This window comes from Pectinophora gossypiella, chromosome 20 (assembly GCF_024362695.1).
Source record: "Pectinophora gossypiella chromosome 20, ilPecGoss1.1, whole genome shotgun sequence".
NCBI classification, from domain to species: domain Eukaryota; kingdom Metazoa; phylum Arthropoda; class Insecta; order Lepidoptera; family Gelechiidae; genus Pectinophora; species Pectinophora gossypiella.
This window is the reverse complement of record NC_065423.1, coordinates 10626301-10643707: the sequence shown is the minus strand read 5'-3', so window position 1 is coordinate 10643707 and position 17407 is coordinate 10626301. Positions and strand designations below refer to the sequence as shown.

The window sequence follows — 17407 nt, the reverse complement described above, 5'->3', positions numbered from 1 at the left end:
ATAGACGTGCATACACACACATACATACATACATAGCGGTCAAACACATAACCCTCCTTTTGCTTCGCCGAAATCGGGTAAAAGGCTACATTGTAGCAAAAGCAATATTGCTATTTGACATTTGTTGGCGTTCCGCACTTACGTACTTTGATATGTGCAAACTTGATGTCTATTTTAGAGTAATTTATTTTTATATTTTTAGAACAACAAAAGGCATTAATAGGCTAATTCCAACTAGTTAAATCAGTTACTTTTTACTAAACGTACTGTTGATGTACCCAATAAATAAATTAAAAAAAATAGGTGGCGCGCTTATTTTAGAAGATATGAATGCATGGGATTAACTGTCTGAGAACTGATATTAGGCAGCTAAATTACTCAATTGTATACCAATATTTTATGATTATTTTAATTTTTTTTAAAGAACGTCTAGGGCCCTGTGCCGAGGTTTTTCCCCGGCTATACAGGTTGTGAGAAGCTGCAGTAGTTTTAGGCGGATGAGACGTTCGTTATGTAAAAATTGACGATTCAAAGTGTAACTATGTTATCTTCTGAAAGAAGATATTTTTGGATTTGAATCTACTCGTTATAAGCTCGTGATAGTTTACGTACCTGGTTCTTGAGTTGTCTGATCTGCGCCTTGCCGCCGCCTTCCTTCTCCTTCTGCTCCAACATGGTCTGCGCGTCCCGCAACAACGCCCTGTACCTCTTCAGGTCCCTGCAATAACAAAACATGGTTAGAACATAAATCTTCTTCTTCTATCGTGTGGGTTGTTGGATTACCAACCTCATCAACCTTGGTGTCAGGATTAGTGCTGAGCCGCCAAAGGCGCCTGACATGACTCACTTAACGACTACGAATTTACATCAGTAACATCAACGGTTTAACGTGCCTTCCGAAGCACGGATCGTCTTACTTACGGACAATCAGGTGATAAGCCTGTAATGTCCTAACTAAACTAGGGATCACAAAGTGATTTTTGTGATATGTCCCCACCGGGATTCGAACCTAGGACCTCCGGATCGTGAGCTCAACGCTCAACCACTGGACCACGGAGGCCGTTGAGTGGAGGAACATAAATAAAACGTTACATATTATTACACTAGAAAAATAAATAAAAACAAATCAAATTAAAAACCTACACATCATCATCTCCCTAGCATTATCCCGTTCTTCACAGGGTCCGCTTGCCTAACCTGAAGATTTGACAGGTCCGGTTTTTTACAGAAGCGACTGCCTGTCCGACCTTTCAACCCGCGAAGGGAAAACTAGCGCAATACCTAAGTCACATACCTCCGAAAATGCATTCTCACGATGTTTTCCTTCACCGCTGAGCAAGTGATAAACATTTATGATCCAAACATGACTCGCGGGATTGATACTCTTTAACCTTCTCTTATTTCTAATAGGTACTTATTCAGACAGACAGACAGAGGGCAGCAGTAACTGTCAGTACTATGCAGAGGCGGAGGACAGGAGTCCATAGCTTTGTAATAGACTACTCTGGGCGCCATCCCACTTGCGTCAAACAGAGTACTGCGGGGCGGAAGGCAAGAGGGAAACCACTGCCCTATTTTTCCCTAAAAAAGTAGCATGAAAAATGCTGCACCGACAAGAGCGTGGCTCTTAAATTGATGATGATGACTTGTAAAAAACTATCCCACCCTTATTATTGTGTACAGTCTATAATTCAAACTGTAACTTAAACATAATAAAATACCTAGCCCCTGATTTGGAGTGTGGAGCGGCTGGTGATCTGTCATACAGGACATCCTAGTACAGACACCAGTCTCTGACACAGATGTTATAGTTATGCCTTTGTTATGTCGTTATGTTGCTTTTCTGTCTGTGTGGTAGAAAATAAAGCTTTATTTATATTTATTTATTTATATGTCGCAGCTTACTGAATGACACAACAAGGAGCAGTTATTTTGTTTATTATTTTTTTTGTGAGGAAACGTCAGGTTTGTACCTGGGTGAAATCAGAGATGGCGTGACTGTCAACTAGTAATTTTAAGGTAAATTTGTTTGTACAAAAATGGCAACACTGCGGGATGTCAAAGTTGGCGGACGAGACGTCAACGGGGTGTGTTACTTTTTAAAAAGGAGTGAGGTTGAACGGTTGCATCGCGCTGTCACTGGGATCACCACGTTTCCATCCTGACCGGTTTGAAGAGACAAGTAACGGGCTCCCGTCGGAGGGGATTCCCCCCCGATCCTCCCATATTAAGTCGTAGGGCTAACGCAAACACTCACACAGTTACACACAAACACACACACACTAATATATACACATACACACAAACCCAATTAACATACAAAATGCATGTTTATTTGTTCTTATTTAAGCACAGTTTATTGTCAAATAAATTCAGTTTAACAATGGTCTGCCTAAACCGATGTTATAAAAGATGTAATTGCTGAACACTGCTTCCTGAGATACAGGTCTCCTAGTTCAGGTAGCAGGGTTATACTTCTGTAGTATTTGTGTGTCCTAGCTGTAGTACCCAATGTTGTGTCGATCTTTTTCTATGACAATAAACAATTATTTTATTTAAAAAAAAATATATATATATTATATTTCCAATCCCGCGGAATCTCGAATTTGCGATCTCGAGTCGGGATTGCATTCCCTAATTCCTACCTCTTAAGCCGCTGCACGAGTTGTGCCTGCTCGTGCGTCTCAGCGCGCGCGGTTTCCTCCAGCGACGCGAGGCGGCGTTCCAGCTCGTGCCTCTCGCGGAGTAGCAAACTCCGCTCAGCGTGTTCGCTCTCCAGTTGGCTCTCCAACACTGTGGGTAATATAAAAACATATTAAAAAAAACCAAGCCTAGAAAGACCGTATGTCCTTTTAGTATAAAAACTCCATTGTTTAACATCATAGAAGGAAAGCTACAAGCAAAGAGAGGAAGGGAAAGATCTGGGGGGTTAAAAAGGCATGTGGCCACATCGAAAAGACCAAGAAGAGCTGGGTGAAAGAAATGGCCTTTGATAGACAAGAATGGAGAATGCTACACCATGCTGATGAGGATTGATTGATTGACCAGGGATATGATAATGGATACAAACTCTTGAGTTTCTTGGCCTGGTTGGCGCGCGTCTCCTCCATCTCGTCGTCACGCGCCGCCGCCTCCAGCCGCGCCTCCTTGCGCTGCTGCTCCAGCAGCATCTCCAAGCGAAGCTTCGAGCTCTCCAGTAACTAGGGACAAACATATTTGTCTCCGTGACCATAAAACTTACATAACATTAAATAGCCTATATACATCCCCACAATCAACAAACAAATCACAGGCCTCCCTTCAATCAACCGGAGGGGGTATTGAGTACGGTCCGGTTCAGGTTCGATTCCCGATGTGGACATTGTCGAAGTCACTTTGTGAGACTGTCCTTTGTTTGGCTAGGCCGAATCACCTGATCGTCTGAAAAAGTAAGATAAGTCGTGCTTCGGAATGCACGTTAAGCCGTTGGTCCCGGTTACTACTTACTGAGGTAATAAAGCCTTTCTGATGCAGTAAAGCCGTGCCAGGAGCCTTTAGCGGCTCAATAATAACCCTGACATCAGCGTAATCCACCTCACAACCCACACCGTATGTATACCTGTATCTGCCCGGCCAGGTCGTCCAGTTCCTCCTCCTGGTCCCGCAGCCGGCGCTCCAGTTCGGTCTTGGCTCGCCTCAGCGCTGTCAGCTCGTCCCCACCGCCGCCCCGCTCCTCCAGCTCACGGGTGGCCGCCGCCAGTCGCTCTTCCTTCAGCTCGAGCTCTAGACGAGCTTCCTGGAAACACGTGTGAAATTTTCGTTAGAAGGTCCCATGTTAGGTTTAAGTCGTTGAAAGGGGGTGGGATGTTTTACCACTAAAGCTACGCATTATATTGGAGCACTATCGAAATCGGAGCATTGGTAACGGCCAACTTGCCCACACTTGATCAATACAATAGATTTATAATCATCATCAGCTCATTAACGTCCCCACTGCTGGGGCACGGGCCTTCCCTATGGATGGATAGGGAGATCGGGCCTTAAACCACCACGCGGGCCCAGTGCGGATTGATGGTTATTAACGACTGCTAATGCAGCCGGGACCAACAGCTTAACGTGCCTTCCGAAGCACGGAGGAGTTCGAGATGAAAACTTTTTTTTTGTGGTCACCCATCCTATGACCGGCCTTTGCGAAAGTTGCTTAACTTCAACAATCGCAGACCGAGCGCGTTTACCGCTGCGCCACCGAGCTCCTCGGATTTATAATAAATGACTTCTATTCTATTCAATAGGTAAGAATCCTAATGTGCGTGATACATCTCTTAGATCTGATGAGGAATCGTTCGTATTATGGTTAATATGCTCGTCCTGACTTGACAAGAGCTGTGGGCTCCAACCCCACTTGAGGCAGCATTTCCTCTTTGGGAGAGCTCCCTTCAATGCAAAAGGTACATTCTGTTTCGGAAGGGTTCCTTCCACTCTTCATGATTATGCGCGATCTCTGGCCAATCTCTCTGATAAGTGACTGAAAAGATGGTGTGACGACCTGGGGGTTAAAACGGCCATAATGAAGCAATTCATCTTTATTTCTTTCTTTTATAAATGAATTGCTTCAATTTGGCTCCCAGCTCTTTTATCCGAGAGAGAGAGGCCGGTCGCGTAGAATTGAGAAGAATCGAGGGATAAGGGGAGCTCCGCGCTCAGAGGTGAGACCTCTCGCTGGGGTCAAAAAAATGCGTCCTGGAGTGTGGTCTGCTACGAATAAGGGTGGTATTAATAAACTAATCTCAGCTTCGAGACTGCCCTCAAGATTATGTCTAGATTTGTGCTTAAAATTGACGTGTGTTCCATAAATTTTATGCTTGTCGGTTACCCGTCCCTTTCTTTTTCGGCGGATAAGAAAATGACAGGTATAACTTAAAATAAAATTAGATGGTGTTTACAGGAATTAGTACCAATACCACCCAAAAAAAAGACGAATGATATAACTCACAGAGAGTGTCTGCTCGAGCGCGTATTTCTCCGCTTGCGCTTGGTCGCGGTCACGAGCGAGTCTGTCCTTCGCCGCCCGCTCCCGCTTCAATTCCTCTTGTGCGCCCGCTAGCTCCGCGTCGAACTTGCGCTGACGTTTCTCCAGCAGATTGTTACGGCAAGTCTGGACAAAAAATTAAAAATCAATAATAATAAAAAAATAATTTGTTTATTATTCTCAGGTTTTCCCTTTGCGAATTGGAAGGTCAGACAGACAGTCGCTTCTGTAAAAAAACTGGTGTCAAATCATCAGGTTAGGAAAGCGAACCCCATCAGAAACGGGATAACGTTAGGTAGATGATGGTGTTGGAGACACCAACACGTGCGCATGCGCGGCTTAACAGGAAATAAACGAGCCGCACGCGCGCTTGTCTGTCCACTACGCTGTCTGTTCTGTACTGATTTTTAAATACAGTATTGTTCTAATTCACTGACTCGTTTTTAATTTAATTATTTATTTTGTGTATCTAGGTTGAATGACGCGTGCATTGTGAGTGTAGCCTTTTTGTACATTTTGTGTTTTTGAGACAGTAATGGTTAACTGCTGACTTTGTTATTATGCCTAGTGTAATGTGCATTAGTGCAAACCTTTTTGTTTGTTTTTTTTTTCAATTTGCTATCTGCGAGGAACTATAATTGGCTTTCTGTTTTTACCATAAGTTGCTACTAAATTAATTATAGCTGTTGTTTCTCCGAACATTAAATAAATAAATAAACGCACTGAGCCTATCTAGATAGGTCTCGCAAAAGCAAAAGCGGTATATTGAAAATACTGACCTGTTCATCGAGCAGTGACCGCAGGTCGGCCATGTCGTTGGTGAGCTTCTGCAGCTTTCTCTTCCATTGAGCAGCCACCGCTCGCTGCTCCTCCACCTCCTCGTATGCATCTTGGACCTGGAGACAATCATCAACAAATCATCAACAACAACAAAATACACTTATGGAAAGTTCCGGTATGGTTACCAATTACGAAGGCACACAAGAGTTACTATTATTATTTTATTATTATGGACAACTTACATGCTACACTCTGCACATACAAAGTTACAAACAATAACAAAAAAAATTTAGAGCTAGCTCAATTATAAGTAGTCACAGCACGCACTGCAACAAGAAAAACAAGATATAAACTATAATATTATGTTTTTAATATAGTTTATTATCTTTGTTTTGTTCTCTTGATTGTGCATGCTACGTATAATATTATTAACAGTTATTATTATACAATTAAAATTTAAAAACATAAATAGCGCTCTATTTTTCCGTAAAAAAGTAGCATGGAGAATGCTACACCGACAAGAGCGTGGCTCTTAACGATGATGATTATATTTATAATTTTTATATTAAAATATTTACTTGGTTACTCATGATGAACAGATTACTCATGAGCCAAAATTGAAGATTCGAAATAGAAGACAATTTGACCCAATCAGCAGAGTGACACAGTGTTAAGTGTGATATGACAGTATCAATTCCAGTCACCTTCACTCTTCAATGACTTTGGTGTTCACATTTTTATTTATAGTGTTTAAAATATCAAAAGACGCACTTAGCTTTTTTTTTTTTATTTTGTGTTTGTTGTAATAGTTTGTTAGGTATATTGTTTGTTAGTTATAGTCCCACTGTTGTTTTAGATTGTAATGTAGTTTAAGCTTGTTTTTTTTTTCTTATTTCCAACACAATATAAAGTTGTTACAAGGAATAAATGTATATGAATGATATATATATTCATATATATATATATATATATATGATATGGGACATTTATATTCTTCACTAGCTGTTACTCGCGACTTCGTTCGCGTGACTATTAAAATTATAGACGTTTCGTACAAACTTTGCCACACAACCTAAAAGGAATCCCGATGTGAGATCTCGTCAAACTTTTCGGGATCAATCCCGAAGCATCATATGACGAGATCCCATTCGAGATTGAATCTCCTTGAGTTCTAAAGAAAACTTAATTATTTAGTTAGTAATATTGAAGAATAAAGTTTTCTGTTTTCTTTCAAAAAATGTTTAGTTTCAATTAACCTCACTATTACAAACAAGCAGGTTTTTTCGTTTTCAGCCATCCTAACTTTACATTTTTTATGAACTAGACGTGATCCCGAAAATTTCGGGAACTCGCGGGATTGATATTTCCAATCCCGCAGGATTTCGAATTTTCGGTCTCGAGTCGGGATTGCATTTGTTAACCTGTAGGTAGTTCTACGATAGGGAGCTTGTTAGTTTGGACACTTATTGGACCGCACCCAAATGGTTGCACGCAAATTGAATTTATTACATTTTAAACGTTTATGTTGCTTATGACAAATTCGCATTTAATGTAATATCGCTTGTATGTCTATGGATTTAATTTATACTGAGGAGGACTGGGCGGCGAATATAGCGACCCGCTCCGGCTTCGCTCGGGTGCAATGCTGAAGAAAAAATGAAATTATTTACGACATCACATTAAAAACCTCAAAAATAACAGTATTTCTCCACTATTTAATATATGTCATTCATTATACATATAAACCTTCCTCTTGATTCACTCTATCTATTAAAAAACCGCATCAAAATCCGTTGCGTAGTTTTAAAGATTTAAGCGTACATAGGGATATAGGGACAGAAAAAGCGACTTTGTTTTATACTATGTAGTGATATATAACAAAAGTATGGAACTGAAAATAATTAAAAAAAAAACACTATTTATGAATTTTCCTACAGGAAATTCCACTAGATATCAACTCAGAATCACGGTCTGAATCATTCCCCTCAGTATACGTTACGATGTCACTAACACCTTGTATACTATACACCCCTGCCTACTCCTTTGGGGATTCAGGCGTGATGTTTATATTTTATAACATTAAAATGTGGACAATAGTATAATTTTAAGAAAGTGATTCAACATTACTCTTATTATTTTCTATACTAGCAAGGTCGAACCTAATTCCCGCGCATTCTTAGTTATTAATAACTTGGCAATAGAAATACTTTTCTACATATTACGACGATTTGTGATACTAATAAACACGGATAAAACCAAGTGTCACTCTTTCAGGGTAGACAGAAAGAATGAAACAAGAAACCGATACTAATCCTTACAATACAAAAACTATTCATTGCGCTTATAATAAACAATAAAAAATAAACAATTATAATCAATAAGCGGCCTTATTGTTACGATAGCAATCTCTTCCAGGCAACTTTTAGGCATAGGAAATGAATTTAATAAAAACGTTCGCGGGATAGACAGTGCAAAATAAAAGTAAAAAAAAAAGAAATAAAATAAATAAGTATACCAACATAAACCTTATGTAATAATATTCCTTTTGCTTATATTTCTCGGACAAGAAATATAAAACCGGGGAATAAATAAATTCTATTCTATTCGACGTTGACGGAGCGATTGTATACTATCTAACTTGATACACTACTTATGTTATGGGCGATAGGTTCATTACCTGTCACTGTCACACGCCTCTGCCTACCTCTTTGGGCATACAGGCGTGATGCTATGTAATAATATAAATTTAAACTTACGGCACTGAAAACTAAATCCTCGCTCAAGTCACCAATGTTTTCTTCCATTACCACAACACTTTTCCTTTTTACTTTTTCAAAGTGCTCTATCTTAATTCCGTTTTTTAATTATTAATCAACTATTTAAATTGAATTTGAATTGAATTTCTTTTAAAAACGACTCTATCAAAGTTCTCTTTTCAACACTGGTAATATTATTACCTTAGTACAGTCATGAGCAATATCATGTACCCACTTTAGAACCCTGTCGCGCTATCATATTTGACATTTAATGAGACTTACGGTTTAATTTGTCAAAAAAGTAAATGTGGCATGGTTTCAAAGTGTATACATACTAGTACTCGTGACCGTACCTACACACAAAACAATAAAAAGCCACAGATAATATCACTTCTAGACACACAATTGAAGCGAGACAAAATATTTTTTACGTTAAATATTTTCCATAAAAATACACTAATGTTAACACGTTACACAGCCTATCTCTATCACCAATCTAACCATATCTGCGTGTTGAAGGATGATGGAGAGATAGGTCTCGAGTTGAGATAAAAACTTCACGTTCTGACCCAGTTATCGCCGGTCGATTTTACATAAATTTCGATCTAAAATGTTTAATTACGTGCTGGGCGTTTTGTAGTAATATCTGATTTACGAATAGCGTTATCTCTGTACATAGAAAACTACTCACTTGTGACTTTATAATTGTTTTCTAATGTTGTGTTTATAAGTATGCAATATACTACCCGTTAGGGAATGCAATCCCGACTCCGACATCCCAAATTCGAGATCCCGCGGGATTGGTAATATCAATCCCGCGAGATCCCGAAATTTGCGGGATCTCGTCTAGTTCATAAAAAATTTAAAGTTTGTGATAGTGAGGTTATTTAAAACTGAATATTTGTTGAAAGATAACAAAAACCTTTATTCTTAAAGATTCAAAGATTAAGAAGAAGAAGAAAAAGAAGAAGAAGATTTAAAGATTTTTCTTTTTAAAGATTATATCTATCTATCTATCTTCGATATTACTAACTAAATAATTAAGTTTTCTTTGGAAATCAGCATAATCAAAACAAAAAGTTATAACTCAAGCAGATTCGCCCAATCCCGTTAATGTCGAATGGGATCTCGTCATATTATGCTTCGGGATTGATCCCGAAAAATTAGCTGAGACCTCGCGGGATTCCGATCTCGCAAGATCTCGTGTAATTTTTCGTATTATGCTTTGGGATTGATCCCGAAAAATTAGACGCATACTCGCGAGATCGGGATTGCGTTCCCTACCACCCGCCTAACCAATAAAAAGAACACAAAAGAAGTGTAGATAGTTTCAATCCAGGTAAAATACTGTGGTCTCCAGTTTTACCCGGCTGAAATTAATTTAAAGAAATTGAGGTGTTGTTGAAGGAAGACACATCGAATTTCATGTTAAAAAGGCACCTACGTGGATCATTAAAAGGCGCCCTTTTTAAAATATATGTTCCTTGATGTAGTATTTAATTATCTATCTATAATAGTAGCATAAATATTATAGTAAAAATCTATTTATTTTCTATTATCTTAATTATTATGTACACGCCTATCTACCTCCTCCTGGTTTAAGTTAGACTCTTTCCCGTTCAGTATTGAAAGAGATTTCTATTAGAAATAACCTGAACTATTTGTCTGTTTTGTGTGTAATTTATGTCTGTTTCTGTGCTCAATAGACTGTTCAAATATAAAATAAGTAATATAGAAAAAACACATACCTTCTTCTCAAGCTGCTTCTTAACAGTGACAAGCTGCTCCAAATCATCTTCGTGCTGTCTCCGGAGTTGCGCCCTGAGAAGTTGCAGCTCCCTGTGGGCTTGCTCGTAGCGCCGTTTGTACTTGTCTCCGACGCCTGAGTCTGCCTCAGAGCCCTCGCTGTCTGAGGGCTCAGCCCCACCGTTGTCTACTGACCGCCAGTGCAAGAGTTCTAGCTCCAAGCGCTCTGATGCCTGGATGGAAAGAACAGAGAATTAAATAATTAATTTTTTCTATCGCGTGGGTTGCGACGCTGAAGGTCGACCACATCTCATCACCTTAGATTGGCTTTTATTATGTCATTAGCATTTTATTTATCTAGTCAATTCGCCATGTCGAAAATGCCCATAAAGGGAGTCTGTGCTGGACCCACGCAACAATTTTAGTTTCAAGCAAAAAATCGGACTTGTTCTGTGGAAAGAGGAACATTTAGGGAAAGAGGGAAACGGTGATTATTCTTCACATGGTGGTTGATCCTAGACTGTCAGTTGCAAGGATATAATTTACTTTATTATAAATAATTATAATAATAAAAAAAAAACAAAAATCATTTATTTCAGACATGATGGTCCATATTAAGTACATTAATTAATTACACACTTAAAAAAAAAAAAATTAAAATCAAAATTAAACCACAATAAAATTAAAATTACTAGTAGTTTTTGTTTGTCAGTAAATGCATCATATAACAATGGCGCATGTACTGACAGTCAAACCTACTCGCAAACACGCTCAGGACGCTGCTGGGGCTGGCCCGCACCCTGCGCACCAGTGATGTGAAATAATGTTTGTGTTGTGTTAGATAAAAAATAATCTCGACTGATACATAACTGTGCTAACGAACGTCACAATACTGACCTCAGTACTTTGAGAGATGTAATTCGAACCGCGCATAATTCGAACTGTACAAGGTAATGGTGTCCGAACTAGGCCACACCCCGGACCCTTCATACAAAACACCTCGTTTTACACAGACACTACACTTTGACGTTATTGTACACGCGCATCTGTGTGTGACGTCTGACGTTCATACAATTGAAGACTAAAGTAAGACCGAGGGGGAGGGGGGGGGGGGCAAGGGGGGGGGGATCAGCCGCTGGTGGGGTCCGGACAGTTGCTGCTTCTTTGACTAGATTGAGCCTGTGTATTGTACTAAACTAGTCGTTCTGTTTCATAGTTCTTTACATCTTTTTGCACAATTAAAGTGTTTAAGTAATGTTTTATGTTGTCTCACCTGTTGCAGCCTCTGGTTGTTGGCCTGCAGGTCGCGGTTGTCGCGCTCGATGCGCAGACGTTCAGCTGCTTCCGCGTCGGCGCGCTCCGTCGCAAGCGCAGCCGCCGCGCGCTCTTCTGCCAACTCGCCGCCGACTTCCGATAGCTGCGGAGGAGTTTCACGTCAAACTCAAAATTGTACTTAATTCACTTATTCGGCGTTATTAAATAATTACAACCTAATTAGCCTTCCGCCTGCAAGTTATATAAACTTTCATCCCCTTGTGAAATCCTTGAAGGGATGAAATTTTATGAATCACGTTTTATGCAATACGCACGTCACCATTCACGTTTGTTTGTGTTTTTGTCTTTTTTTTTATGTATGGCGCCCTTTTATAATAAACTATTTCTATTCTATTCAATATTTCTAGACTCGGCGGCATTAGCTGTGCCTTAATCGATCAGTCTGTCATTTTTTGTTAACGATACTTTGATTATAACGTTACTCGTTTTGTCTGTAACATTTACACGCCAAAACTGCTGAAGCGATTTCGATGAAATTTTATATGGAGATAGTTTGAAACCTAAGAAAGGATATAGGATAGTTTTTAACCCGGAATTCACCCCTAAAGGGATGAAAGGAGGGTGGATAAGCGAAGCAAAGCCACTATACATAGGTCATTCCTAAATTCCTATTTAACTACAGGCTTGGTCCGAGATCGGGAACATAATTTAGTATTGAAGTATTACTGGCTGAACGTTGACGTCATATCCTGCAAAACACCGCTCACGGACGTAAACATGCGAAAAACAAGCTAAACGCAAATAGAGAGTGTAAAGTAATTATATTAGTCTTGTAATTTTTAAATGAATATGCTGTGTGTTTTAACAATTGTAACTGTATGTATATGTATGTTTTCCATACACACACGAAGTGTAAGTATGTGTGTAAATGTGTGTGTGCGTGGAAAACGCAAAAGATGGCGGCCCAAAGAGACCTGGCGACAGGCTCGGTTGACCGAGAACCAAAACCTCTCATGTCATGGGAGCAAGCTACACAGCAAAGATTGTGATTTTGTGTAATATTATTTTTTTCCCCTACTGTGTTTGTATTGTTACTGTGGTGTCCTCTAATAATAATAAATACTTTCTTTCTTTCTTTTCTTTCTTTCAAAGATCGCAAGGAGTGGTCATCAGTTGTTCGAGCCCTACATCCCAGTAAGAGGATTATTATAATTAAAAAACATAATAACGGGTTCTTACCGCGTTTAAAATAGGGATACGAGACTCCCGATATTTCGACACTGTTGCAAGTGCCATGATCACGGGATGACTGATGAGATTGGAGTGGAGTAGGTAGATCCATAATTTTCTACGGGCAGACATATCTGTCTACCCTCTTTCTTTGGCAAAGCAACAGTGTCGAAATATCGGGAGTCTCATATCCCTATTTTAAATGCGGTAAGAACCCGTTATTCTGTGTTTTAATTATGATAATAACCGCGCAAACTTAAAACAATGTATAAGAGGATTATTTATGGAAGTATTTTTGTGCGTATCTAGTACCTACATAAGTACCTACATAATTTGATCAATAACAGGTTATAATTGGATCACTATGGCGAGAGGGTGTGGTGTGCAAAACAATATAACTGCACTTACAAGAAAGTACAGGGATTATTAGCAGAGCTGCCAACATTTAAATAAATGTCATATTTGTCGTCCATCAAATATATTTATTTGTTTTATTAGCAAAAATGGGTAGTTTCCTGGGTCTAAGATAATTTTTGAAATTCCGGTAACAATTAGCGTTATTCCGTTATTCATTCGAATTAATAATATCCGCAAAAAACATTTGAAATTCGAATGATCAATTTTATACATTGTTTTAAGTTTACGCGGTCATCCCGTGATCATGGCACTTGCAACAGTGTCGAAATATAGGGAGTCTCATATCCCCATTTAAACGCGGTAAGAACCCGTTACTATGTGCTTTAATTATGATCAATTTTAATTCGAATAACAAAAGATCTTTCATATGGTTCATTCGAATAGTTCGATTGTAAATTTTTGGAACCCATCACTATAGTAGCTACTATAAGATTCTTGAGGCACTCGGAGCTTGCCAACTGTTTCGTTCATTTCCTGTGATCAATCTGCATACAATAAATACTTCGATAGGTTTATAAACACCTAATATTGCACTTCCACTCGGTACGAAAAGACATTGTTCAAAAAGCGACGAAAGTGACCGATTACCAACGACGGTGTGATTTGTATGGCGTTAATAACCCACCAGCTATTTTTTTTTTGACGTGACTTATTATGGATTTGCCGCAGATGGCATTAACTACTTGGCCGGACTAATGAGGAGCGCTGAAGGCTCTCACCCGGTACAGTCATGAGCAATATAATGTACCCACTTTAGGACTCTGTCGCACTAATATATTTGACATTTAGTGAGACTTACAGTTCAATTTATCAAAAAAGTTAATGTGACATGGTACCAAAGTGTATACATACCTATTAATGCTCGTGACCATACAACGTTTAAGACAACAGGCCTGAGGGTGCCCAGCTGGGCGCGAACCTCGGCTCAGGGCGTCGTCTGAGAGGAACCCAACGAACGGTCGTACGCAAGCTCGTATCGCTTGTTTTCCAGGATTTGTGATTTATTGAAAAAAAAAAAGAAAAGTAAGGAAAACATGAAACATTAGGACTAGGGCCCAGTGCTGGGAGGTTTTCTGGCCACGACTTTCCCTCAGTGTTACAGATTCCGATGTGGTAGTAGTTTTACAGCTAGTTACATAATGGTGCTAATTCCTGTAAATACCATCTAATTTTATTTTAAGTTATATCTGTCATTTTCTTATCCGCCGAAAAGGAAAGGGACGGGTGATCGACAAGCATAAAATTTATGGAACACACGTCAATTTTAAGCACAAATCTAAACCAACCGTCTAAAAATTTTACGTCAGTCAATAACCCGACACATTAATTTACTCATTCTTCCTAAAATTAAGAGCTGTCAATCATCCGTCCCTTTCCTTTTCGACGGATATGAAAATGACGGATATAACTTAAAATAAAATTAGGCGGTGTCTGCAGGAATCGGGGCCATTATGTAATTTATTTTTTTGACGTTCAAAAAGCGCTAACTTTGTAAGCCAATTTTGAAAAATAAATATTTTTGAGTTTTGAATTTGTTGGTTAATGGTAATAGGCTCCGCCCCCTATTACATGGGACTTAAACATAGTTGGCGAGGAGCGGTTGTATATTCTATACACCTCAGCTTACCCCTTCAGATACACAGACGTGATGCTATGTTATGTTTCGTAGGAATCGTTTCGCTTCCTCATTTCTATTACGAACGCTGACGGAACTAAAGTCTGGAATTATCTGTCCGCGAATTAGTTTCCCGAAAAGTACAATCTGGACCTCTTCAACGCAAGAGTCCCAGGAGTACTCAGGAGAAGACTCAGGGGTAAACGGCTTCCGTGAGGGGAGGTCCCGGGATCGAATCCCGGTGGGGACATATCACAAAAATCACTTTGTAATCCCTAGTTTGGTTAGGACATTACAGGCTGATCACCTGATTGTCCAAAAAGTAAGATGATCCGTGCTTCGGAAGGCACGTTAAGCCGTTGGTCCCGGTTACTAATATAAATAAGTAGTCATTACATGAGCCGTGTCAGGGGCCTTTGGCGGCTCAATAATAACCAGGGTTGATGAGGTTGGTAATTCACCTCACAACACGATAGAAGAAGAAGAAGGAGTAAGCATATCCATCTGGTGATATTGTGGTCAAATGCCTATATTCTATAAAAAAAACTGTGTGTAGAAAGTACTTATTCGGTGGCGTTACACTGCATTTTAACGAGATCGTCTTCGAAACGAATTCGTACAAATCAAAAAACTAATTTTACACAAACCCGACAACGTGTTAAAAACACGCACATTTTTACCCGTTTCCTTGAGTGACGAAATTGAAAACACGTAATGGACAGTTAAGATTTTCACGCATTTGTTAAGAGCTTACGACAAGTCAACAATGAAAAAAAATTGGCAACCACCAACATGTGGAGAACATAAGCGCCACCAACAGTTGTGGATAATTTATTCACATCACAATATCGCAGTCAACCAATTTAAAATTGTGCTAGTAAAGTCAAGCTAGTATAATAACGAGGATGACTCATTTCAGACTCATAATAGTTACGGGATTAAACATTGGTACGTTTCCATCACGTGTTGAAGACAACAACAAAATGTATGTAGTTTTTGCGATAAAAGTCGAAAAATTTTTTAGTAAGTACGGTCACGAGTACTAATATGTACACTTTGAAACCAAGTCACATTAACTTTTTTGACAAATTAAACCGTAAGTCTCATTAAGTGTCAAACATGATAGTGCGACAGGGTTCTAAAGTGGGTACATGATATTGCTCATGACTGTACATCTATGTTCTAAATATAATAGGCTACTTGACAACTCAGTCAAAAGAAATACTTTTTACAAAGGCTTAAAACGTAAAATTTCTATAGAATTTGTATGGAAATACTGTGTTGTGACGGCATCAAAAAAGCAGTCAAAAGCTGAACTAATTGTTACTTAATTCATTTAGAATTCGAAAACAAGCCACAAAGAAAACTGAGATCGATTTTTGGTCACCTTTTTCTAGATTCGCATTTTATAATTTATCTTTGACCCAGTCAAATACCCGATTCAATTAAGAATATCTGTCGACAAAATTCCAGAACAATTTACATTAGTAACAGATAGCTATCATCGGACGTTCTTGTTGGAATGAACAATGATTTGTTTTATCTGTAATGATAAATGAACCAAAGCAAACGCAAATGTTGTAGCTATTCAATTACATTCATACGCAGTCCGAACAAACCTCATCCATTTCGGAGACCGTCGTCCGATCTTCTGATATTCCTCTTGAAGACCTGCAGACGCTGCTAGCTCTACTGCCGTTCCTACTGAACAACGTGAACCCTTTTATCATAATGTTAGTAGCCGATTTAGACCTTCCAACTCTTCTCCCTTTTGAATTGTAGTACATATCCAAATCAGCCTCATCCTTATGGCCAAATCTACGCCATTCGTCCATCACATGATCCGTTCTCCTCAAGAAGTTATCGATCTTATTGCTCAAATAGTTAGACGAGGTTCCTTCTTCCATATGCGCAGCTACAGGCTTGAACCTCTGTCTGACTGGTTGTCTCTTGCAACCGAGCACAAATTGTAAATTTGCATCAAAAACTACCGGAGCCTGCTCCTTAGCTCTCAACTCTCGCATATCCATAGCAGCAGAGGTATCACATGATTGAGGGTACATTCTTCTTGGTGTCGGAGTTCTGTTGTAGATGCTAGAATTCACGCTTGATGAACGGGATAAAGGAACAAAGGTTCCATTACTGCTGCAAGTCGAATAGTGGCTTCCAGAACTACGGATGCTGCAGTAAGACGATGGGCTCGGTGACCTTGACACCAGGATGTTACTGCTGTATTCATGTCGTTTGGCAAGTTCTGCTATGGACCCTGTTTCTACGGAGGCTGTCGACATACTCCTTCTGTAAGACGGACTAAGAGAATGTGTGGCCACACTGACTGATTTTCCATTTTCTGGAGCGGTTTGTGGTATCGTATGTATTTCTTTCAACTGTTTCGGCACAAAAAGTTTTTTACAATTGACTAAAGTTTTTGGGGGAACTTTTTCCTCGAAATTAATTGGAAGCGTTTTGGATTTCTTCATAGGCAATATGGGCCTTCCAAAAGGCGCTTTGGGCGGCTTCTTAGGGGTCGCATCCAGTATGGGTGGCGAGATGGGCCCATTGGAATTTGGCGACAGCGTT

General features: G+C 39.4%; 1 protein-coding gene across 4 annotated transcripts in view; it reads right to left on the bottom strand.

Annotated features, from left to right (window-relative positions):
- The window catches only part of LOC126376186 (unconventional myosin-XVIIIa), a 338390-nt gene that overhangs the window by 6992 nt on the left and 313991 nt on the right, over positions 1-17407 (bottom strand). For all 4 annotated transcript variants that reach the window (XM_050023404.1, XM_050023405.1, XM_050023407.1 and 1 more), the window contains 8 exons: positions 11564-11707; positions 10293-10523; positions 5788-5904; positions 4973-5134; positions 3599-3775; positions 3071-3200; positions 2646-2793; positions 613-718 (listed from right to left, as the gene is read on the bottom strand). In XM_050023404.1, the coding sequence (XP_049879361.1) occupies positions 613-718; positions 2646-2793; positions 3071-3200; positions 3599-3775; positions 4973-5134; positions 5788-5904; positions 10293-10523; positions 11564-11707 (1215 nt within the window). The remainder of the gene's footprint in view (positions 1-612; positions 719-2645; positions 2794-3070; positions 3201-3598; positions 3776-4972; positions 5135-5787; positions 5905-10292; positions 10524-11563; positions 11708-17407) is intronic.